Source organism: Schistocerca nitens, chromosome 10, assembly GCF_023898315.1.
Source record: "Schistocerca nitens isolate TAMUIC-IGC-003100 chromosome 10, iqSchNite1.1, whole genome shotgun sequence".
Lineage (NCBI taxonomy): Eukaryota > Metazoa > Arthropoda > Insecta > Orthoptera > Acrididae > Schistocerca > Schistocerca nitens.
In genome coordinates, this window is record NC_064623.1 from 173513567 (window position 1) to 173539441 (window position 25875).

The 25875-nt window shown below is 41.1% G+C and overlaps 1 protein-coding gene across 1 annotated transcript in view; it reads right to left on the reverse strand.

Annotated features, from left to right (window-relative positions):
* Positions 1-957: 957 nt before the first annotated feature.
* Positions 958-25875, reverse strand: part of LOC126210509 (arylalkylamine N-acetyltransferase 1) — a 59841-nt gene continuing 34923 nt past the window's right edge. Inside the window, exon 4 of the mRNA XM_049939756.1 lies at positions 958-1047. Within this exon, the coding sequence (XP_049795713.1) occupies positions 1036-1047 (12 nt within the window). The 3' untranslated portion in view covers positions 958-1035. The remainder of the gene's footprint in view (positions 1048-25875) is intronic.

Sequence of the window (25875 nt, forward strand, 5' to 3'; positions counted from 1 at the left end):
TTTTCGTACAAAAAAATTCTGAATGTAGGATATTTAAATCAGGTTAGAGTCTGTTAGGTACATCTCATTGTAAAGGAACAAGAGATTGTTGTTTACAAAGCTCAATTTCATTTCTTTTGTGTTAGTGTTATAGTGATTCTTTGTAACATTGTTGAACTGTTTAGCTTCTTCACAGTTTGCATCTAATACTTGTGACTTTATTCCTCAATTTCCTCACAGACCAAGGAGTTTAAGGTCTTCTCCATACTGGTTAGCAAAGAATGCTAGAGACTGTGTTCCTGTTGGAAAGACAGTCCCATTTATACTTTTTGTCCCCCTAAGGCATAGGGTGATGAAACACGTCAGTCAGTCATTTCACTAATCTCACATTTATGACGGATCTTGGAGGCTTGTTGTAACGATTTTATGCTTGTTGTGACGATTTTATCTTGTGCATCACTCTGTCAAGTCATTAATCAGACTCTGGAAGAGAGACGAGTCAGTGTGGTCATTTACTAGGATGAAACTAAGCAATGTATGTGAGATTGTTTCCTTTTACATCACATGTGTCCGATAACATGCTCATTGCAAATAGTTTTGTTTCAGCCCTTCAACCAGTTGTGTTGTATTCTCATATTCTTTGAATTTATTATCAAACTGTACCCCTAAAATGTAAGACTGTCAAACCTTATACTTTTACGCTGTACTATCGTAAATTTTCCTAAAGGTTTATAGTGAGATACGTAGTCACGATGCCTTAGGCAGATCACAGAATATTACAGTAACCTGTAACTGATTGTCTCATGAATTAAGTACATTCTTGAAGGATATGTAAACAGTCTGTGCACTATCAGAAACCTTTAGGTATGCAAACAGTCTGAAGTCAGAGGGTTAAGAACGAACTTGTGTGTTACTGTGCCGACCCCTAACCCACCAAAAGTTTGAATTTTCATGCGTGACTCTCGTTGTAGTGTGCTCCTGGGGTCGGTGCGACGGTGGGGCCGTCGAGTTCCCGATGCGGCTTGCTGGATGCATCGCTGGAGCCTCCTCCTGCATTCAGCCATCGACCTGGAAATATCAAGAAGTCACCCGCTCTCCATGAAGCACCACTGTTGGGTGGTCACTTGGCCCATATCGGTGACTGTTGTGGTTACCATAAAACATTAACGTTATTAAGTGTACTAGTTTGGGACGATACTGGAGAAAACTTGCTAACTGAACTTCCAATAAGGCGGTTGCAGCTGCATGGGTTGGCTGATGTTTTCATCTACATCTACATCTACATTTATACTCCGCAAGCCACCCAACGGTGTGTGGCGGAGGGCACTTTACACGCCACTGTCATTACCTCCCTATCCTGTTCCAGTCGCGTATGGTTCGCGGGAAGAACGACTGTCTGAAAGCCTCCGTGCGAGCTCTAATCTCTCTAATTTTACATTCGTGATCTCCTCGGGAGGTATAAGTAGGGGGAAGCAATATATTCGATACCTCATCCAGAAACGCACCCTCTCGAAACCTGGCGAGCAAGCTACACTGCGATGCAGAGCGCCTCTCTTGCAGAGTCTGCCACTTGAGTTTATTAAACATCTCCGTAATGCTATCACGGTTACCAAATAACCCTGTGACGAAACGCGCCGCTCTTCTTTGGATCTTCTCTACCTCCTCCGTCAACCCGATCTGGTACGGATCCCACACTGATGAGCAATACTCAAGTATAGGTCGAACGAGTGTTTTGTAAGCCACCTCCTTTGTTGATGGACTACATTTTCTAAGCACTCTCCCAATGAATCTCAACCTGGTACCCGCCTTACCAACAATTAATTTTATATGATCATTCCACTTCAAATCGTTCCGCACGCATACTTCCACATATTTTACAGAAGTAACTGCTACCAGTGTTTGTTCCGCTATCATATAATCATACAATAAAGGATCCTTCTTTCTATGTATTCGCAATAGATTACATTTGTCTATGTTAAGGGACAGTTGCCACTCCCTGCACCAAGTGCCTATCCGCTGCAGATCTTCCTGCATTTCGCTGCAATTTTCTAATGCTGCAACTTCTCTGTATACTACAGCATCATCTGCGGAAAGACGCATGGAACTTCCGACACTATCTACTAGGTCATTTATATATATTGTGAAAAGCAATGGTCCCATAACACTCCCCTGTGGCACGCCAGATGTTACTTTAACGTCTGTAGACGTCTCTCCATTGATAACAACATGCTGTGTTCTGTTTGCTAAAAACTCTTCAATCCAGCCACACAGCTGGTCTGATATTTCGTAGGCTCTTACTTTGTTTATCAGGCGACAGTGCGGAACTGTATCGAACGCCTTCCGGAAGTCAAGAAAAATAGCATCTACCTGGGAGCCTGTATCCAATATTTTCTGGGTCTCATGAACAAATAAAGCGAGTTGGGTCTCACACGATCGCTGTTTCCGGAATCCATGTTGATTCCTACAGAGTAGATTCTGGGTTTCCAAAAACGACATGATACTCGAGCAGAAAACATGTTCTAAAATTCTACAACAGATCGACGTCAGAGATATAGGTCTAGGTCGTGTGGTTGCTGTGGCAAGTCACTGCATGTGAGCTAGGGCCAATGATATCCTGGCGTAAGCCACACTGCCTGGACTGTAGTTCCCTGAGGTTTATCGCAAGTGACCCATTTTGAAGACTGAGAGCGACATTGAGTTGTGTTATACAGACAATTAATGATTTGTCGCGCTGTTTGAACTAGTTGTTGGACATGTATAAGGTCAAGTTGTTCGTTATTTGAGTATTTTGCAGCACATTGTTCAGTCGAAATATATCCTGATTGAAAAGGGGCATATTCTGTAAGATCTCTGATGTTGCTTCTAGCTTGATGACCAAATCATTAAATTACGTCTGACTGTTAACTGGAATTAACAGATTAGTGTCTGCTTTATTATACTGTAGTTATGTTGGAAGTCATTAGTAATAAATCTTATTACAATTGTCTGGGAAGTCACATGTGCTCTGCTTTACTATAACTGTGTAGAAGCAATTTGTATCGTTTTATTATACGAGGGCAGTTCAATAAGTAATGCAACACATTTTTTTCTGAAACAGGGGTTGTTTTATTCAGCATTGAAATACACCAGGTTATTCCCCAATCTTTTAGCTACACAACACTATTTTTCAACGTAATCTCCATTCAATGCTACGGCCTTACGCCACCTTGAAATGAGGGCCTGTATGCCTGCACGGTACCATTCCACTGGTCGATGTCGGAGCCAACGTCGTACTGCATCAATAACTTCTTCATCATCCGCGTAGTGCCTCCCACGGATTGCGTCCTTCATTGGGCCAAACATATGGAAATCCGACGGTGCGAGATCGGGGCTGTAGGGTGCATGAGGAAGAACAGTCCACTGAAGTTTTGTGAGCTCCTCCGGGTGCGAAGACTTGTGTGAGGTCTTGCGTTGTCATGAAGAAGGAGAAGTTCGTTCAGATTTTTGTGCCTACGAACACGCTGAAGTCGTTTCTTCAATTTCTGAAAAGTAGCACAATACACTTCAGAGTTGATCGTTTGACCATGGGGAAGGACATCGAACAGAATAGCCCCTTCAGCGTCCCAGAAGACTGTAACCATGACTTTACCGGCTGAGGGTGTGGCTTTAAACTTTTTCTTGGTAGGGGAGTGAGTGTGGCGCCACTCCGTTGATTGCCGTTTTGTTTCAGGTTCGAAGTGATGAACCCATGTTTCATCGCCTGTAACAATCTTTGACAAGAAATTGTCACCCTCAGCCACATGACGAGCAAGCAATTCCGCACAGATGGTTCTCCTTTGCTCTTTATGGTGTTCGGTTAGACAACGAGGGACCCAGCGGGAACAAACCTTTGAATATCCCAACTGGTGAACAATTGTGACAGCACTACCAACAGATATGTCAAGTTGAGCACTGAGTTGTTTGATGGTGATCCGTCGATCATCTCGAACCAGTGTGTTCGCACGCTCCGCCATTGCAGGAGTCACAGCTGTGCACGGCCGGCCCGCACGCGGGAGATCAGAGTCTTGCTTGACCTTGCGGCGATGATGACACATGCTTTGCCCAACGACTCACCGTGCTTTTGTCCACTGTCAGATCACCGTAGACATTCTGCAAGCGCCTATGAATATCTGAGATGCCCTGGTTTTCCGCCAAAAGAAACTCGATCACTGCCCGTAGTTTGCAACGCACATCCGTTACAGACGCCATTTTAACAGCTCCGAACAGCGCTGCCACCTGTCGGAAGTCAATGAAACTATACGAGACGAAGCGGGAATGTTTGAAAATATTCCACAAGAAATTTCCGGTTTTTTCAACCAAAATTGGCCGAGAAAAAAAAGTGTTGCATTACTTATTGAACTGCCCTCGTAATAGAGTGTGAGTTCACCCGTTAGTAATATGAACCGACGATTTTTGCAATACGAAATCTTGTAATAAAGAAAGTGTTAGTAGGACTTTGCGAACATATAGACAGGTTCACATAAAAGAATTATTTAAGGTACCGTACTGGATAATAATATTTTCTGAGTAGTACATCAGAAAGGGCAATGGCTTATTTTTAAAAATAGCTGATCATTTCCTCCTAATATAGATACATGAAGTGATGTAGAAGTGGTTTCCATTTTTGTCAGTATGGGCAGACTGGTACTAGTTGTAATTCACTGTTAATATATTTTCCAAAGAGGCTGCAGCAGCTGAACCTGCCTGTACACGTATAACATCATTCGTTCGTCATCCATATAAACTGTTTTTATATGATGGGATTTGCTGAACGTGATGTGTGAGTGAAGTGATGGATGTGTTTAGATTTTGAAATGTGGCTTGTGCAGCTGAATGAATTTGCTTGCTTTCTGTAGCCGAACAGCAATTTACATGTTACTGCCACGCGGGGTAGCCACGCGGTACGGGAAAAGATGTTTTGGCCAGGAATGTATGCTGATGTCAAACGTTATGTGGCATCGTGTGAGGCAAGTAAGTGGGCAAAGCCGGATGTCGGGGAGCGTGTGGGTTTGTTGCAGTCAGAGAGATGTTTCGCGCCTCTTGAGCGATTGTTCATTGATTATTTCGGACCCCTTCCCCATACCAAGCGAGGTCATAGATATATATTGGTAGCTGTTGATGCCTTTTATCGGTTCACCTGGCTCCTGCCCACCAGGGGAGTCACTGCTGATATCACGATTAAACAGTTGATCTCGGTTTTTTCGTGGTTTGGTCCACCCCGCTCACTTGTTATTGACAATGCTCCGGCTTTCCTTTCCGCAGCTTTTAAGGGATTCCTATTTTCTCAACGGATTCGCCACGTCACTACTACTCCCTATTACCCCAAGGAATCCTTTGCTGAAATCGGAATCTTAAGGCGGCCCTCTGTATTTTTTACGCCCGTTCTCCCAAGGGTTGGGATTTGACCCTGCCCTGGTTAAACCAAGCGTTTAATTCAGCGCGTCATGAGGCAACAGGTAGCACCCCTACTGCTCTTCTGTTTGGGTACTCGGTGAATTCTCCCTTGTGCAGTCTGTGGAGTATTACTGATCTTCTTTCCCAGCAAATTGATCCGGCTAGCCTACGCGAGAATTGGCAATGGGGCACCAGAGGGAAGCCCGTTACTATAATCTGGGTAGGCGCCCCTTCAGGGGCAAAGCGGGAGATGTGGTTTATGTTCGTCATTTTGGGTCCTCAGGGGCGAGTACTGATAAAGGGAAGATGAGACCACCTTATCAAGGCCCCTTCCGTATTGTGAGGGTGTTGGGTCCGGCCAACCTCCTCGTTAAACAGCCGGTATCGGGGAAGACTCGTCGTGTCCACGTCTCTCAAATTAAATTTGCTCCTGATGTTGAGCCAGAGGGAAGGTGCTGATATCCCTGTTCCTCTTTCTGGCTCTCTCTCTCTACGTTTCTCCTTTTCTGCACACATCCCCTGTGTGTGTTTTGCGGGGGGGGGGGGGGGAGGGGGGGATGGTAGGTTGTAATGGTGCTCGCTTATTTCCAAGTGCGTATCGATCTTAGTGCTGAGTTTTCACTCAGACGGCGCTTTGGCGTTAGGCGGTTGTTTCCGTGTGTGATCGCTGGCCGGGGCTTAGCTGGAGACGTGTGGGGAGGTAAGAGGTGGCTGCCTAGGCATGAAGACAGTTCGGTTCGGCTGGGGTTGTTTGCGTCTGGACGCCGAGTGGGACCCGATGGGAAGACTGGACCCTGATTTTACGGTTAATAGTGTGGACAGCGGCGTGGTGTGCCGTTTAAATTGGTTCGCAAGGGGAGCAAAATCTCGCCTGCTGTAGTTTGTCGAGTCTGAGTTTGAAATAACTTCTATGTGAGGCGGGATGTCATTTCGTCCTCCTGTCTCTCCGTCGCTGGGATTGCTATCCTCGTTTACCGTCCCACGGATGTATATCGATGGGGTACGCTGCTCTCCGTACTCTACTAGACGCTGCTGATGGAAGTGCGATGTTCAGCGTCACGTCAGTCTGGGTGCTTTGTGTTTGATCTTCAAGTACATAGTCTTCGAGTGGCACTCCTTAGAGTTTGCCTTGCGCAGTTGGATTGGAGTTTATTTTGTCTTGTGGTGCTTCTGCTTTCCGTTAACGAAGGTTAAGCTTGATTTGCACTCCGTACGACGCTTGGCACCTCAGCAGGCGGGTCGGAGCCACCTTCGCGACTAAACGGAAGCCTTTCGACTGAGAGGTCTTGTGTTATGCATATTGTTCACAAATTGTTGTTTTGGTATTAAGTGGGCTGAGGTTTCTTATGGATTTCCCGGCATTTGCTCTGTTGTCCGGCTCGGGCTAGGTTTCGTTATTTTAAAAGTCGGTCCTTGTTTTGGCTTAGTACGATTTTGGTTCACTGCCTGGTGGTTATGGTAGTACACCGGGTCGCTGTGGTTGTGTTGCATTTTGTATGGGGCTGTGTGCTCGGAGCCGTGGTGTACCATCTGTGTGAACTGCTTCACTGCGGAGTACTGATCGGGCCATTCTTGGTCCTCTGCTGTATGAAATGATTTTATTATTATTTTAAAGTAACATTATCACTTAAGTGATTTAATTCTTGTTGCATTAATTGCAACTTGGGTACTGAGAAATTTAGTAGTGTAATTTTAACAGTGGTACATGCCCCTTTACCTGTTTCGTAATCTGTTAATTACCGAAAGACCTTAAGCTCGTAGTCATATGATGTGATTTTCTTAAATTATTGTATTTTTATGTCACGCTATTGTTTTACTTTTTTTAATTTGCTGATCACTGGTGTACTGTTCCAAGTATTAAAATGTTTCAGGTAGCTGTTACTTGGGTGGAACGCGCGGAACCGCAACGGAGAGAGTAGATGCGTGCCTTACGTGTCCGTTGTTGGCGCGGCCTGGTGTCTGTTGTTTGTTTTGGTGCACCTGAGTTAAGTATTGTCGTGCCTCCTCCCTTGCGGCCCCATCATGTTCTTCTCATAAACATTTCCTTCAAGGCATTGTGGTTAATTCTATGCTAGTATTTTTTATTTCTTACATTGGTAAAATTTTGCGGCCTTCATTATGCACACTGTTTGTCATAGCGGTGTTGATGTGCCATTGTAATTTCCTAAACTCCATTGTGTGTGCCCTTCGTGATACATATTGTTTGTCATAATAGGTTGAGTATGGCAATTATAATGTCTCATATATCATGATGTGCGTGTGTAATGGTGCAATAAATGGATGATTGTTATTTCTGTTTTGGCGCCCTTCATGCTTCCTCTCTTGTCCCTATTGGTACGTTACCCTTGTACTTGTGTTGGTAACCCACATCACACGTTTTCCTAGTAATTTTGTAAGTTTAAAATAAATATTGGTGGAAAAAAATCGCTAGCCCTCGAGACTGGTAATCACTGGTTGAGACATGTTTTGCTCAACATTCTTTTCATTTAGTTCCAATACTTCCTTGATTTAAATGTATAATTCGTCAAATATATTCTTCTTAACAGATATTTAACAGATTTTACGAATGCTGTACACAAGCTTATCTCTGATTATATATCATACAGAAAAATCCAGTTTTGATTGTAAATATAAATTCTTAGTTACTGGTATTTTATAAAAGATAGTTTAAATTTTAAAATAGTCATAAAAAATTTAATTCTTTTTCATCCTCATTTTACTGTTCAGAGAATGTTCATGGAACATGCACCTTTGTTTACAATTTCGGTGGCAAGCATTCTTCCAAACAGCCACATGCCCTATCGAGAAAAATCAACAGTGCTTTAACGTATCAAATGTGGTCGGAAAACTTCAAAGTCGATTTTCTAGAGAAATTTTTAGTGGTGCATCGAACGGCTTTGCTGATTGGTATTTGAGTGCTGAACTACACATACTATAAATATAAAAAGATAGAAAACTCCTGTTGTTGTGAGGTTCCCTTGCTAGCCTCGGTTTTCGTGTATGACTTTTGTTGAGTTGGGACTCCTCCGTATTACTCTTTACAAACAGTTTCTGTCTGCCAGTTCTGTTACAAAAATGCACACAACTTTAGATTGTTTTTTTCGTGCAACCGAGTAATTAGAACGTGTTATGCGATCTATCAGTGGAAACTGCCGGCCAAGACTCGTAGTCAGTTCAACCCAGGGAATTAGAACTGAGGCGTGCATAAAAGGTATCTTAAGACCTCAAGGTATTCCAACTGGCGTCGCAAAGATTGTTCTGGTCATAAACCACAATAATAAATTCTGTGCCAGCTCCAGTAAGTTGTGCTCCAAAAGGTGGGTATATAGTCTCCTGAAAAATATGTTGGTATCCAGGTCAGACAGTCTGTTTTGCAGCGTGGCAGCTCACTCCAAAAGAAGGAAATGTCGTCTACTGAAGAATATTGGTGAGTCATTGCTCTCAGTACTTGGAACAGACAGTGTGCTTGCACTTTTCTGTATGCGACCCAGAGTACTAGGTTAGCAGGACCTCCAATTACAGTATACCTCAAGTAATTAACGAGGTTACTAAAAACACCTTTACAGTTGAAAACGATAAAGGGCAGGTTAGGTGTACCAGTCACTTCACACAAACCACAAACGTTCTGTTGTGTCACTTTATTGTTTGCTATTTCTACATATTACATTCTAGCACTAAGAGTTCACACAAAGCAATTAGCAATACATGTGAAATTGTTATCTACATCCTACAATTAGTACGTAAAATGAAGTATTTATTCAACATGTTGTATTGCCTATTTGTAAAATTTATTACAGAAATACAAATACAGCGGATAGTATATTCTATCATATGCATAAAGCACTTAATATTCGGATAATTAAAGCAGACATTATATTACACTGTCTGCATCTAACAATTGATAACTAGAAACATATAGTTACATAATATATTGTTTATATTTGCTTGTAGATTCTTCCTATTCATGGTTAACATACATTCAATAGTTTCTAAGTTTTATATATTGTAATAAGCAAATTTCCAGTAACATGTATATAACTGTCATTAACCATAATATGTGATCATAACCAACATCAAGATAAATTTTTAAAGTTGAAAATTCTTAAAAGAGTTAAACATCAAGACAAGTTTGCAAAATTGAAAATTCTTAACAGTTAATCTAATGCTACATTTGGGATATCCGTTTCAATATCGATGATATTCATTTTTAACTTGACTTACAATTATGAGAAACATGTAAGGTAAATTTTTCCGGAAAGTCTCAGGGGAGAGCATAGTGCTGTGGTAGTACTTCCCAGTGAGGGATGGGAACAGATATTGTAGGACCATCACAGAGTAAACATGCTACAGATACAGTAACCAATACCTCAGGAAAACTGACATATGTTCTAAAACTGGCACTAGATGCTATAATGCAGAGTGTATGCATATACACTGACAAGACGATGACTATGCGTTTTCGTATCTCACATGTGATGTGCTACGCAGGATTATCCTTCTGTGAACAAAACTCGAATGAGAAATACATATGGGTGCTGACAGCCTCATTATATACTGAAATTACAAAAACTGGTCATGTCTGCACATCTCAAAGAATACTTCATATTGAAGTAGTTAAAATCCAGTATTATTTTAATCAGCTGCTGTTTTTCAGTGTAGTAGTGATTTACCAGACATGAATATACTGTCCTGAAGTGATGGTGAAGAATATATGTATACAAAGGAATCAGTGTACCACACGCATTTTAAAAGTTAAAAAAAAATTACGATGACGAGAGTGTCACAATTAGTTATTTAATGGAATTAACATGTATCTAATGGGATGATTGTGATGCATATATTTGCCCTTATGGAGATGGAGAATGAAGTTTGCCAGTAAACTATAAAATCGTGCGAGACTATTCATCTGCTTTGTTTCCTGTTTTATTACAAATATCACTGTCAGTTTTGGTGGAAAATTACTCAGTTGGTAACTCTTTTCATAATGCGTTGGTAATACCAACACGGGAGTTAAGAAATGGAACTTTTCACAGTTTAAAACTCCTTAACGTGTTTCATTTTTTATTTTTTTAAATTTTTTTTTTAGTGTGAGAATGTTGCTATTTTATAGTATCTTGTATGTCTAGGTGATCTGCTCAGAACTGACCGGATCCGAGAGTTGGGATTGCTCCAGTTGGAAAGAGATTTCGTTGGGGAATTGAGTTATCGTAGGAAACAAGAAAGAAAAAGTTATTGAAATAAAGGGAACTAAACTCCATGGTAATGCTGCCAATTTTGGAGCAACAGAATTTTTGGCTGCGTATGCTAAAAGACAACTAACTGGATTCATTGGAATGTTGTACCATTTCAGTGAGGTCATTCAGTACAGACCAAAAACCGCTTAAAAAACCCGACACAACAAATGTTTTGAAATTTGTGAGAATATCGTCTGTGACAAACAGTTTCATCTGTTGCAGGCATTTGCAAGTTTTTGAGTAGATGCACACATTACGTTGGATGTTCTAAAATGTTAGCGGTTGTTTAATGCCGAAGTATGCTCAAATTAATTGTACTCTGACCTACTTCCACTTGTGATATCATGCACTGGGCTGTCTTCTTCCATTTTAATTCTAGAAAGTTATCTTAGGCCACTTGATTGAAGGTGACCATCAGTGAAAGTAGGCCACAGTACCATTACATAATTTAAGCCTACTTCGGTGTTGAGACACTGCTGATGGCAGTGAACTTAGGCCAGAGCAGCGCTGGAATACTTGAACTCACTTTGGTGTCTAACAGCTACTGGTGTTCATTTGTGAAAGTTAGTTTAAACGACGTTGGACAGTCTAGAGGGTGATGTAACATGTGAAACTATGTCAAAGTACCACTGAGCCGACTTTGCCATTAACCACTACTTGGTACCATTAGTCAAAGTACCAAGAGCGCCGTTGGATAATTTCATCATATTTTGGCACTGAACAGCTGTTGGTGGCCATTAGTGAATGTATGGTTAGTGAACATCAGGCAGTCGAGCAGGCGATACTACGTTTGAAAGTATGTCAGCGTACCATTAGGTAAGTGGAGTACAGTTTGGTGTTGAACCACTTCTTCGAACCGTGAATGTAGGTCAAGTTTGCACTAGTCATTCTAGCAAATGATGCCACAAGTGAGAACAGACCAAAGTTGCATTAAGTAATTTGAACCTACTTTGGTACCAAACCCCCCACTGATGATTAATTAACTGGCCAAAGTACCATTTGGTTATTTGAGCACAGTTTGGTGTTGAACCACTACAGGTGACCATTAGTTAAAGTTGGTGAAATAGGCATTATAAAGCTTGATGCCACACAGGAAATTAAGCCAAAGTATTGTCTGGTAAGTTGAGCACATTGTGACAGTCAACAACTACTTGTGCTCTCAAGTCTACGGTCTCCAAGGCCACTCTATTCAGCTTGTCTTCACACCTCTCACGTTGAAACAGGTTAGACTGTCTCGAGAAGCAGAACTGCTCGTGTGTTGCGACTTTTGTGTAGCTTTTGTGCGTGTTTGTGTGCGTTATTGATATTACAACAATTGTTTCCCAAAGAAACAGACTCTATGGTGGCTCATATCCCGTGTCGAGCACATTGTCCTACGTAGGAACTCGTTTCCGCATGTGGAAACATGTGTACAGCAACAACCACTACATGAAACAGCCACTATCATCGTCTCCAGCATACTACGGGATAGCTACCACTCTACCCAGCGACACACGACAGTCTATCACTATAAGGTAAATATGAGGTAACGCGCTTCTCGCAAGAACAGAAACACTACACTTCGATCTCAATGACAGTCCCATACGCCAGCTGTGCGTTGACGATCACTGGTATGGAATGTCTGTTTACTGGAAACAGTTTAATTTCTCTGATCGAAGTTGGAAAGACCTCACCAATTGTGGAGGTGGCGTGAGATGGTTACTAAAACTAACACTAGCAAAGAAAAGATTTTTCTGAATCTAACAAATCACGCATCACTGTACACTCATTGACCGCCGACGCTGCTGACGTCACTAGAATTCTAAATTTCTGGGCTACAACTACCAGCTAACCTACTTCTAAGACTACAGGTGTCCCGTATCAGTCACTAAAATTGTTAGGCCATGCAGAATACAGACGAAGGACTGCATCTTTGACACATTTAAGCGTCGAATATGTTCAAAGTCCCGTATCGAGTCTCTTTCTGCAACAGGTGTGCTAAGAACTTTGGAAGACACATGACGCTGGGAAGAAGAGGAGCGGCAGTGTTAATTAGTAAGCAATGTATTCCCTGACTTTGAGAGTGGAAAATTCGGCCAAGAAAAATGAATGGGTGTTTATGGTGAGGTTAGGTAGCTAATTATGGCGCAGAATGTGACGTAAACAGCTAAGACTACCAGGTATTCTGTTCAAAAGGAAGGTTGATTCCAGAAGAAGGACTTCGGGACTACTAAAGCTGTGCTGCACAGTTACGAAATTGTCTGTGTAAGGAACATCAAAATAGTGCAACACAGCCTCTTAGCTCGCCCCCTTGTTCGCAGAATACAGAAACGTTTTTCCAGGTTTCCGAACTAGATATTTTTCGACGACTTCACTGACTATCTTATCTTTAGCCTTACGAACAACGGTGCACTCGTTTCAACAAGCAGAAATTTGCTTCTTAAATGCACATTATCTTTTTCCGAAACTTAAAACACAAAAGTGACTTAACAAATGAACACAAACGTCCGTCATGTTTTGAAAGCTCCGAGCTGTACTTGGCAAGATGTCACTGGTATTAACATGAATCAGCTACAAAAACTGTTGTATATGTCGCAGTTCAATAGTTTACTTGATGATAAACAAGCATAGTCTGTTTAATCTGCAGCAACAGACTAATATTAAATGTTTCCCATGACGAATGACGTAGCAGAGCTGAAATATGTGAGAAGAAAAATCAATAATGGTGATACTTAGAATTTTCCCCTTTTTTTACTATTTTCCATTTAGAATTTTGCAGTGGACCTAAATCACCCAGTACCATTAATACTATTTATCTTGTACAGGTTACACCACAGGTGACAAATTTGTTCCCTCCCCCCCCCCCCCACCAATAAGATTGGTACTTGTATTGACCCTAGCAGGAAAACTGGGAGAAACCCCTGTATTACTGACAAAGGAAAAGTTCGCATGACGGAAAGTCGTATGCGATTTTTTCTACATATCCTCAAAGAATAGCTATAAAATTCATGGAGAACGCCTGTTTGCAATTATTGGTCAGGACATTCAGATTTTCATACATGTAACAAATGTTTCGTGAAGCAAAGAAATGACGCGGAAGGAAAAGTTATAGCTAATACCGGCTCCCAATTAAAAATGTTGCAACAGAAATGTTTTTCGAGCTCTTAATAGAACACAAAGGAAAAGAATTTATTTCTCTTTAGTCTGTGTAAGTTCACAGCAGCCTCGTTAGCCAAATTTCGAGACAGTTTTACAATCCATGGTTTGTTTTGTAATGTAAACTCAGAATGGTGCCAAAGATTTTTGCAGCAACCTTCGTCTGTAAAATTTTCTTAGTCTTCAAGCAGCATCGTTTTCTTTGTGTTTAAAATAGAATCCTCCCGCCAATGAGGATGTCGAAAATTTTATCAGTCCCAGTATCTAATAAAAACGTGATTCAGCTTCAGCGCTGAAATAGTTTCATACATAGTATTTAGAATTTTCATACCAGTGGCGATAGTTGGTGTTAATGTAACGTTCTACCTTGGTTAAAGTCAGCCACTGCTTTGTAATGGATCACAAATGGAGATGTGCAGGGAAGACATCTATTTGGAGCAAGTGATGGAGCTGCGACGCCATTTTCTGTAGCAGAGGAAGTCTCCGCGCAACAACGGAAACATTTTTCTGGACACGGTTATCTATTGCAGCTACCAAACTTCCAGAGTTCCAAGTTTACCACTATTACCGTGGCGTACAAGAAAGATGGCGGGTGCGTGATGTGTCCAGTCTTACGCACCCGGCCGTTGGCTTCCCTGGCAGCTAGCAGTGCTCCAAGTGCGTGTCACAAGAGACAACGCTTCTTATTGTGACTCTCTCTCTCTCAAAACGTATGTGCGCTATCGCTATCACTTGTTAATGTGGCACGTATTTTTTCTTTAGCCAACCCATTGGGGCCAGTGCAGTGACTTAATAGCTTCTCCACACCTGCACTGGCATGAAGACCAATACAAGGTATCCTATGTGCGCCCCAAAGCACAAACTACGGGAAGGCGTGCCATGTGTCACGTGGTTTGGCTGACCTCCAGTACAGTGCATCGCTGCCCCATGCGTCATCTTACCTGCACATCAGTCTAGCTCCACTGGGAAACACCAAAAGCTAACATCTAAGGAATCCTACCATTTAATACATGCATCTAAATGTCGTCTTCTATGTGGGACACACAGACACACACATACAGCAAATCTCCGTCCACCTACGTCTTATACAGCAGTATGTTTCACGCAATTATTTCAGGACTGAATCCCTTTTCCTTGGTACTGCACAAAGAAGACAACATAACGAGGGAGAGGCGCTGATGGCGACATGATTGAAACTGATGAACTACTGGGATATGCTTGGGTTCGCAAGGTTGCCTATATTTTATTTCTACCAGTATACAGCAGGCATTTATAATGGAAAAATGAGGGGCGGGCAGTGGTCTGTGATTTGAGTTTATACATATTACTTGACCTTTCTAATGGGGGGATTTCATTTCACTACCCTCAGCATGAGTGTGTGTGTGTGTGTGTGTCCTGACATGTGACACTCGTAAGTGTCTTCATAATCATATTTTCCTAATTTCACAGCGCAGATCATTGCGAGCAGCAGATAGAAAAATGATTGTCTAGCGTCTACGTGGGCGAGGGTGGGCATAGAGAAACAGGCACTTGTATATGCTAAATATCGCCAGTATAGCGAATGTTTGCGTTTTACTGAAATAAGCACTTTGGATGACATAGAAAATTGTCAATCTACGTAGAAAATGTGGTACTTACAGAGGATATGAATTAAGTAAGGTGAACTAAGCGATGTTTCATTTCTGTAACAACTGGTAGAGAGAGATGACTAACTAATATTTGGAAATACAGGGGTAAAAACGTTCCTCTTCAGTGTCGTTCAAACAAAAACATGTATCTATAAATAACTACTCCCTGTAGTACATGGCAGTCTTTATTAAAGAGCTATGAAAAAAGTCTGACAATGAATCTAGCAACCTAGCATAAATTAAGAGAACTGATGTTGACACAGCCATGACGTTATAGACGTCACGTAGTAACAAGAAAGAAGAGGCGAACAGATGCAGGCAGTGGTTGTTATTAGGTTCAAAAAAAAAAAAAAAAGTACCACCTAGAAGGATTGAAATGAAGTTTCAATGCGAGGCAGTGTGATGTTAACGATGCGTTAATGGTGAATAAGTTAGAGTCAGAAAATGAACTAACATATCACATAAGGCAGCAGTAACCTAAGACGAGACTTCTCTGCGTCTCTTTTAAGTAAAAGCTACATGTATGCAGCATTAACAGAATATCTCTCAGGAAACGGAGTACATTAGACCTATATTTTCATAGAAATGATAAAGCTCTCAACATGTAAAATGAATGAACATCAGCATAACAAAATGAACTGATTATGTTTGTATGAAGTTTAATAGGAAAAGAGGCACTAGGAAGGGGTGTCTGTCACTTCTGAACGGAAATTTCAGGTAAGGTATAACTTGGTTAGTTGAGATAATGTAAGCAAAATGCGACTGGAGTGGGTGAATGAGCGATTTTGAGGAACTTGAATATCACGAGTAAAGGATAGGAGCGGATGGAAGAGGAAAAGGTGCAAGGAGGGCAAGATGATGAGAATGGAAATAAGAAGGGAGAAATAAGAAGTTAGCCAGTAAGATGAAAATGTAACCAGACAATTATAGAAAAGGCCCCGGCATTATGTTGTCGTATTATGTTGTCGTATCAACCCACTCATCCCCTATTTCAACAACTACTCTTGGTAATATAAACACATTCATTTCACGCTTTAAGTAAGGCTGATAACTCTGACCCATTCATCTCCTACTCTAACTGCATATACGGCTGCCATAAAATAGTTCAAGCCATACTGTAATTACTACAAGATCACTATACACTCACTCATCTTGCACCTCAGATAACACTACAAATTCATTAATCTCCTAATTCCACTACTACTATAGATACTGTTATTACTCCTACCACTAATACTACCATAATACTACATCTACAACTTCTGTCTCTACTTTCTGTAGTTTCTATTGCCGCTACTAATACTATTGCTATTCCTACTCCTAACAGCGTTGCTACTACTACCGTCAGTGTGCTAAACTCTTCTTGGGATGACAACAATATTTATTACCTGAGAGAATCTATCACATCAGAAAACATTTTTGTTTGAACTTGGGTTATTCCCAATAAAATTTTAGAATGTAGTTGTAATGATATTTATTGAGCTACTTCCGTTGAATAACAAAAAGGTTTGTTATTAATTAACAATGATAAAATCCACTCGCAGATGAATCAACAAGCCAAGGTCGAAATGAAAGTATTTTTAAAGTAAAGACTGTAAGATGTAGAGGGTGCAGTTTCTGAGAAACCGCACACTGTCAGCTGAGCTAATCAATAAATTCTGTTGGGCAATCAGGACTAGGAATTTCCTTCGTTGTTAGCGATGGTTGAGCGTTGGATAAGAAGTAAGTCATGGGGTCCTGTTGTCATATTATAGGACAAAATCTAAAGAACATGAATAACAGCGGGGGAAAGCCATAGATGGGCAGTCTTAACTAATGCGTTTGATTGGTGGAGATGAAAGTGAAGACCGTTCTTTGGCTGACCAACATACCACGGTTATAACTAACCACTTATCTACAATATCACAAAGACAGAAAACATCATGTTGCACTTTTTATGATAACAGCCAAGCACTGCGTTTCTGAATTGACTGACCAACTTAACACGACTACAACTAACTACTCATCTAAAATATCACAGAGACACACAACGCAGTGTTGCAGTGTTTTTGATAACAGGCATCCATTGCGTTCCTGCTTTGCTAGTGCCTCCTGGTGTAAGGTAGACCATATCTAGCAAGAGTGTGTAGTTTCATCTCATTTCAGCAATGCTTGGGAGCAGTCAGTTTTATAAAGATTGCTTGATCTCTTCACCTACCTTTAATCTACGATTTTTTAAATTTCTATTAATTAACCATATATTTTTCCCCAAAGGCCTCTTGCATGTTGCATCGAGGCCCATTTAACTATGAAGATGGGGCAGAGTCTTGTGTAGTTAAAATGAAGCAACGTGAAATTAATCTTCATTTGGTCCTTTAGGTGTCGATGTTTGGTGTAGCGAAGACAATTATTATAAACTGATGTCAACTAATTTATTTCCCTGTAGACAAAACGATGAGTCAGAAGGTAGGAAGATCAAAGAAAAATATGCAAAATCTGATAACAGTGAAGGGAGACACATCTTGTCTGAAGCTTCGATATAACGTGGTGATGTCTCTCAGAATTTTCTCCGTTATTTTTCTTTTCCACATTTGGGTCGTGATATTTGAAATAATCATAATAATTATTCACATAAAACACACTCTTTCCTTCTTTCCTTGCTGGTTGTGGATAATTCGGAAGAGTGTGAGGCTCTCAGTGGGCACAATGAGTCTACCGACATATTCTAGCATCCTCATGCATTTTCGTGTCGCAACTAAAGAATATCACTTATTTTCGTCCAGGGTTTCCAGTGTTAAGTATGTTTACAGGCTAGAGAAGTGATTTTAATTTTGCGCTTGTGAAATAGAAACGGACTTTATGCTCGCGATCTGCGATGCGGAAGGATTTGAAACAGACCTTAATACATCAGTAACGCTGAAATTAACATTTTGAGAGTTTCATCTGATGTAGGTGCCACTTCTCTCAGACAGCAATGGTGAGCAAATGGGTGCCACTGTTTTCCTAGTTCGGAGATTTTTGTCTCATCTTCTAAAAGAAGACGTACTCAATACTTTTGTATCTGTAACTCTAGTATCGTCCGACCACTGGTCTTGTCTACAAGAAAATAAGTATTTAAAACCCTTGAGGATTGGTTCATCCTCTATAAACGGAAAAGTAAATGGGGAGAGAAGTGAAACGATAGCTAACTTCGAGCTACTGCGATAGCTTAAAACTGTAAGACTAACTATAAAAGGAAATGTCCATAGCTACCCAGTAGCAGGTAGTCAGGCTAACACAGTCAGAACTTACAGCAAGGGCTACCAAGCAAAGCACCTATGCGGATGCATTTGACCATTTGGCTTGAAAACTACACTAGTCTAACGCGGCATTAGTGCCCTATACTACTAAATTTGCTGCGTCAGCCCATCTCACGAATCAACAGAAGTCACACTCGACCAATGAGCAAACTCTCGCAAAACCGACATTTTAATGGTTGGCAGCAGTGAATGGCATACGATTGCGTTTGCATCAGCGTCGCAGGTGAAACAGCATTCCTAAGCGTTTCTAGTCTCAGCCATTTTGGATGCCCCTGAAGTCGTTCACACGGAGGCTTCTGCTTTATGATTCGCCAACAGCTTGTCAGAGGAGGTTATAATAAGCCGAGCTGTAATCCGGTGGAAATAAAAATAAATGGGTAAGCATAAGATTAGTCGTAATTACTAACGATGTCTTGCCAGGTGTGGTCAGTGGAAGTCACAGGTGGACTGTGGAACAACGAAACATACGGAAACCTGAGCAGTCTTCTGCCGTTTTTGCAGCACTTGTGGTCAGCGTTTTAAACAAATGACGATGAAACAGGCCGCATCTTGAAAATACCAGCCATTTGTCCCAGAAAAAAGGAAGGAAAACTTTGCAACTACTGTGAGCGAAATCACCCTAGACAACACAGGTGAATAAGAAATGTCAGGCAGTCACTCCAAGCCTTTGTGCGTAATCAACTCAGCATGCTTTCAAATGGAGATGGTGTCCCCCCTCCCTCCCTGAGGAGGAGGCAGTATCAAGCAACTGCACAAAGCTAAGTTGTATTATCGTTGAGCTTTGTTTGGCATCTCTGGCGTTCAACAGTAGTTGTGGCAACACTGTGCCGCTCCCTGAGGAGGAGGCAGTATCAAGCAACTGCACAAAGCTAAGTTGTATTATCGTTGAGCTTTGTTTGGCATCTCTGGCGTTCAACAGTAGTTGTGGCAACACTGTGCCGCTCCCTGAGGAGGAGGCAGTATCAAGCAACTGCACAAAGCTAAGTTGTATTATCGTTGAGCTTTGTTTGCCATCTCTGGCGTTCAACAGTAGTTGTGGCAACACTGTGCCGCTCCCTGAGGAGGAGGCAGTATCAAGCAACTGCACAAAGCTAAGTTGTATTATCGTTGAGCTTTGTTTGCCATCTCTGGCTTTCAACAGTAGTTGTGGCAACACTGTGCAGGGACTCACACAGCAACTGGACACAGCGCTGCCTGCCTAACGTCCCACTCGGCAGGGCTTCACGTAACGTGGCATAGGGCTGGGTTGCACGGGTTGCTTTGTCTGCACTGTTCACATTATGGACTCTGTGGCACTAAGCTCACCACTATTCAGCTGTTTGGTTATTGCTGTACACCCAACATGACCTGGCTGTTTCACTTGCTAGCTGGCACATCTCGCGAGGTGGATGTAATTGCCCTTGTGCGGCTTCTGTTTATTCGTGCGTAGTTGCTGGCAAACACGTCGTACCTATGAAATACATTTAGTGCTACTGTCGCTAGTCTATTTCCTTAAAGGTAACCAGGTCGTCTGATGTTCCCAGCTTTATGGAACGTGGTTATTCCCGCTCCAGTCTGTGAAGTCATGTGCATCACTGGAGACAAGTGCTCCATACGCACTGCAGATGCATGCATATCATACATGAATGACTTCTGCGTTAGAAACTGGCTTTACTGATATCAACTACACGCTGGAGTCATCATCATTTACAGCTAGTAAGCGTAATACTAGGGCAAAAATGGTCTGTTGCATGTCGCAACCCATGTGGCACAATTTACACATTTTTAAAATTATTTCAGTCATGCAATAAACGCACTTTCACATCAAAGAATTAAAAAAAAAAATCATCGCTCGTTCAGTTTCTCATTGCTTCAACATATCATACTGTCACATACTAATTTGCAAAGTATACAGCGCAGAACTGGTTCACACTCCCTGACACAGTTAATCGTATAAAAGACAACATTCACAAGTCTACACTACCAAACACTGAACTAAAAGAGCCGTGGAAGACCACTGAGGGGAATGGAGACAATGAAACGAGGCGAGCTGTCCAACCACACAAGTTGCACACAAGTGGGGAGTCTGCTCTAGCTCAGTACCAGTGGCTGTACATGTGATGGCTGATGCTGTCACATTTTAATGAAAGTTTAAACTTCCATTTCTTCAAGTTTTAGTTGATATATTTCTTTTTGTTGCCATTATGTAATCATTAATACTACTATTACTACTATCATTATTACAATGCTGACACAAAACTGTACACACACACACACACACACACACACACACACACACACACACACACACACACACACACACACATATATATATATATATATATATGTGTGTGTGTGTGTGTGTGTACAGTATATATATATATATGTGTGTGTGTGTGTGTAAAGCAAAAAAACAAAACAAACAAATGACACATTTTTCTCTCAATCACATCATTAGGATGCACAATGTAAGTGTTAGGTGCGAATGCTGATAATAAAAACAGGGACATCTCCCAAGAAAAGTGTTACCGGCTTCCAGAAATTACCCTAACTTCTTTCTGTAATGCTGATGTGGTTATTACTGCAGAACTGAGGAACTTAATTGGCTATTGTTGTCTGTGGATATAGTTAAGGTATTTACTTTGCAGATGTCCCTGCATCGCAGAAAGTATTATTTTTCTTTGGTATTACGCGTCAGTATCAGGACAGCTATGTTTGGATCATCGTTACACAGCGCAAACTACAGCAACTTTAACAATATTTATTTGTATGAAAAGGGTGAAATTTATTTACAAGTACAGAGACTCTTAGCCAGGCATTAATAACTGATATAAGGAGACTTGAGACTAATTAAGGTATTTAGAAATCAATTCCTATCTTTTCGTATTAACTGTAATTGGCAAATTAGCTTTATAACTACAGATGTAATTTTTCGCAACAGCAACCCCAGCAAGTATGTTTGTCGGTGCATGTAAAATAATAAAAAATATGCTGAAATACGCCAACCAATGTTATCTAGCACGCTCTGTCAGCCAGACGTTGGCCACGATTATAGCCACGTTGCTGTTGTAAAATCAACTCACAAGAAGTTTGAAACGAGTTTTTGTCAACTGATCCGTAATACCTCACAAACAGTGTAGTACACGGTAATGTTACTGTATATAAATTTTATGTAGATGTATGAACAAAGTGTTTCTCAGCAGACAGACGAAGATTAAGGCGAGGAAACTGCCTGGCACAGGCTGGCCCCCACGTAGCCGCCATCTTGCGAGCGTGCTACCGCCGTCCTTCGATCCCTGTGGCGCTGCCGCCGAATGCTGCCAAGCGCTTCAGCACTGGAGCAGAAACGCGCCCCATTTTCTCGGGTGCTTTGGTCCATAGCTGGGTAACTGACACAGTCGTGCAGTCGCAAGAGGTGCGCTGCTAGTTTGTTTATATAGGCTACCAACAAAAACTACGTTCTAATTGAGCAATTTCTAAGCTTCTGCTACAAAGATACGTCATCAGTGAACAACCTCCATAAAGGCTTTTAACAGCACTTTTCGTTGAAAAACTAAAACTGAAATATTACGCTGTGAATCCGTCTAAGCCTGTTAAGAATTCTGCACCTAACGTCTACAACTATCTTAAATGGTATTTATTATCATACAATATATATAATACATACTTCTTCTAATAAGATGACTACATATGGAACACTACTCCCGAAAAAAATAATTTTTAAGCCATTATCGCACCCGCGATATATATTTAACTCTCACTACTATATACATGAAACCCATGAGTCCAGTTTAAATTTTGCAGTTTCGGGATCGCAGATGGATGACACCGATGTCACAATACTTCGGTCGACAGCCATTGAACCGTCTTCAGATCAGTGTTGGCAAAACATTCACCTGAAGATGGCTGACTGGTTGTCAGCCGAAACGTCACGGCCGGAAGTCGATTTTATCCGGCTGCAATACCGAAACTTCATGGAATGAAGCATTAAGTTTGCTAAAATCTACTCTGACCTCTAACAGTGTCACATCATCTACATGTTCGAATTCACTACATAAACCTGTAACCTACTAGCAGACTACAAAGTAAAAGCTTTATGTAGCTCTTGTCATAATGTACTGCTTAGCCTAGCAGTTACCTGTGACAGAGCTCGCTAAATTTTACTAAATTTGCTACGAAGCTGCCTTGATCGGTTGCTTCTAATAAGCTGACTACGTATGCAACACTGCTACCAAAAAAATAATTTTCAAGCCACTAGAAGTGTATGTCTATTATACAGACGATACACCCTTTATTCTCAATACTATCCTACACGAAACGCTTGTTAGATTGTTAAAATTTTCGCTGCATGAAGTTTTGGGATTACAGGAAAATTACGTCTATTTCTTACCACGATGTTTTGGTTGACAATCATTCAGCCATCTTGAGATCAGTGTCGTCATAAACACTCACCTTAGAATGGCTGAACGGATGTCAGCTGAAATATCGTAGCAAGACATCGACGTGAGCTGGCTGCAATCCTGAAACATCGTGAAATAAAGCACTAAGTTTGCTGCAGTTTACGACAACTTCGCACGATCCCAGTGCTCGAATTCACTAAGTAAATCTGTAACGTTTTTGTACACTACAAAGTAAAAATCTTATATAACTCTTGCCAGCCTACCAAGCTGCTCTTATACAGCTTCCTGTATGTTACTAAATATGCTACGAACAATACCTATATCGGTTCCTTCTAATAAGCTACTACACACGGAACATTGCATCAAAAAAGCTATTAGAAGTGAACGTGTATGATACACACGATACACAGTTCACTCCCAGTACTAAATTACATGAACCCCATATTTCCACGTTGAAATTTTCCTGGCGTAATGAAAATTCCTTGAAGTGTTCCGATTGCAGGCGGATAGAAGTTCCTATACTTTACTAAATATGCTACGAAGCCTATCGTAGTCTGTTCCTCCTAATAAGCTGACTACGTATGGAACACTACTCCAAAAAAAAAAAATAACTTTTAAGCCGTTAGAACTATACATGTATCACACCTAGGATACTCACTTCATTTTGAATACTATGTAACACGAAATACTTATGAGACTCTTTAAATTTTCATGGTGAAGAGAGTATTCCATGACGCTTTGGAATTGCAGGAGGATGATGTCGACTTCTTGCCATGATATTTCAGCCGGTAACTATTCAGCCATCTTCAGGCGAGTGTTGCCAAACGACTCAGCTGAAGATAGCTGATCAGATGTCCGCCTAAACATCGTGGCAAGAAGTCGACTTTATCCGGCTGCAATCCAGAAACATCATGAAATGAAGCACCAAGTTTGTTTGTTCCGACTTCTAAAAGTCACACATTATATTAGTGCTCGAATTCGCTAAGTAGAAATGTAACTTTTTTCGTAGACAATAAAGTAAACATGTAGCTTATGTCTTAAGTTCAGCTTACCCTACCATAGTTTTGATAGAGCTTTCTACATTTTACTAAGCATGCTATGATATACGCATTCGGCAATTTCTACCTAATAAGCTGACAACATTTGTAACACTGCTCCCAAAAAAGAAAATTTTATCCGTTAGAAGTGCACACATATCACACCCACGATATATATTTAATTCTCAGTACTAATTTACAGAAACCCATATGTACATCCTGAAATTTTCGTGACGTAAAGAGTATTCTATGAAGTTTCTGGACTGCAGGTGGATGAAGTCGACTCTTTGCACGATATTTCGTTTGGCAGCCACTCAGCCATCTCCAGGTGAGTACTGGCAAAACACCCACCCGAAGATGGCTGAATGTTTGTCAGCCGAAATACCGTGGCGTGAAGTCGACGTTACCTGACTGCATTCCTGAAACATCCCGGAATCAAGCACTAAGTTAGCTAAAATCTATTTTGACTTCTAAAACTGTCACATCATTTCAGTGCTCGAATACACTACATAAAGCTGTAATCCTTTAGTAGACTAAAAAGTAAAAACATGATATAGCTGTTGTCATAATGTACAGCTTAGCCAACCAGTGAGCTCTGAGAGAGCTTCCTACATTTTGCTAAATATGCTACGAAGGGTGCGTTGATTGGTTTCTTCTAATAAGCTGACTACGTAGGGAACACCGTTACTAAAAAACAAATTTTAAACCATTAGAGGTGTAAATGTGTCACACCGACGATACGCTCTTCATTATCAATATTATGTTACATGAAACCGCTACACGAGTCTTGAACATGTCAGTGTGTGGAGAGTATTCCATGATGTTTCGAGATTGTAGGCGGGTGGTGTCGACTTATTGCCTCGATATTTCAGTTCACAAGCATTGAAACACAAACAGGTGAGTGTTTTGCCAACACTCACTCGGAGATGGCTGAATGTTTGTCAGTCGAAATATCACGGCCAGAAATCAACGTCATTTGGCTGTAATCCCGAAACATAGAATGGCGTACCAAGTTAGTTAAAATCTACTCTCACTTCTAAAAATGTTACATCATCTCACAGCTCGAATTAGCTACTTGAATCTGTAACCTTTTCGTAGGCTACAGAATAAAAACCTTATATAAATCTTGCCATAATGTACAGCTTAGTCTACGAGTGAGCTCTCATAGAGCTTCCTACGTATTACTAAGTATGCTACGAAGCCTATCTCGACCGGTTCCTTCTAATAAGCTGACTACATATGGAACATTACTCACAAAAAATAATTTTTGCCGTTAGAATTGTTTTTGCATAACACCCACGATACACACTTCATTCTCGATACTATGTTAGATGAATTCCTTATGACAGTCTCGAAATTTACAACGTGTAAGCAGTATCCCATGGAGTTTCGTGATTTCAGGTGGATGATGTCGGTGTTAACAACATTTCGGCTGGAAATCATTTAGCCATCCTCTGGTGAGCGCTGGAGCTGCATGAATAGTTGTCAGCCGAAATATAGTGGCAACAGGTCGACGTTTTCCAGCTGCAATCCAGAAACTTCATGCAATGAAGCAATAAGTGTGCTAAAATCTACTCCGACTTTTGTAAGCGGCGCACCCTCTCAGTGCAACTAGGGAATTTCGTAGACTACAAAGTAAAAACCTTATGTATTTTTTGTAATAATGTACAACTTGACCTACAGTTAGCTCTGACGGAGCTTCCTGCAGTTTACAAAATATGCTACGATAACCTGCCCTGACTGTTTCCTACGCGGTTGTACAAAGTGCGAAGAAGCGGTGCTTCTTGCTCCCA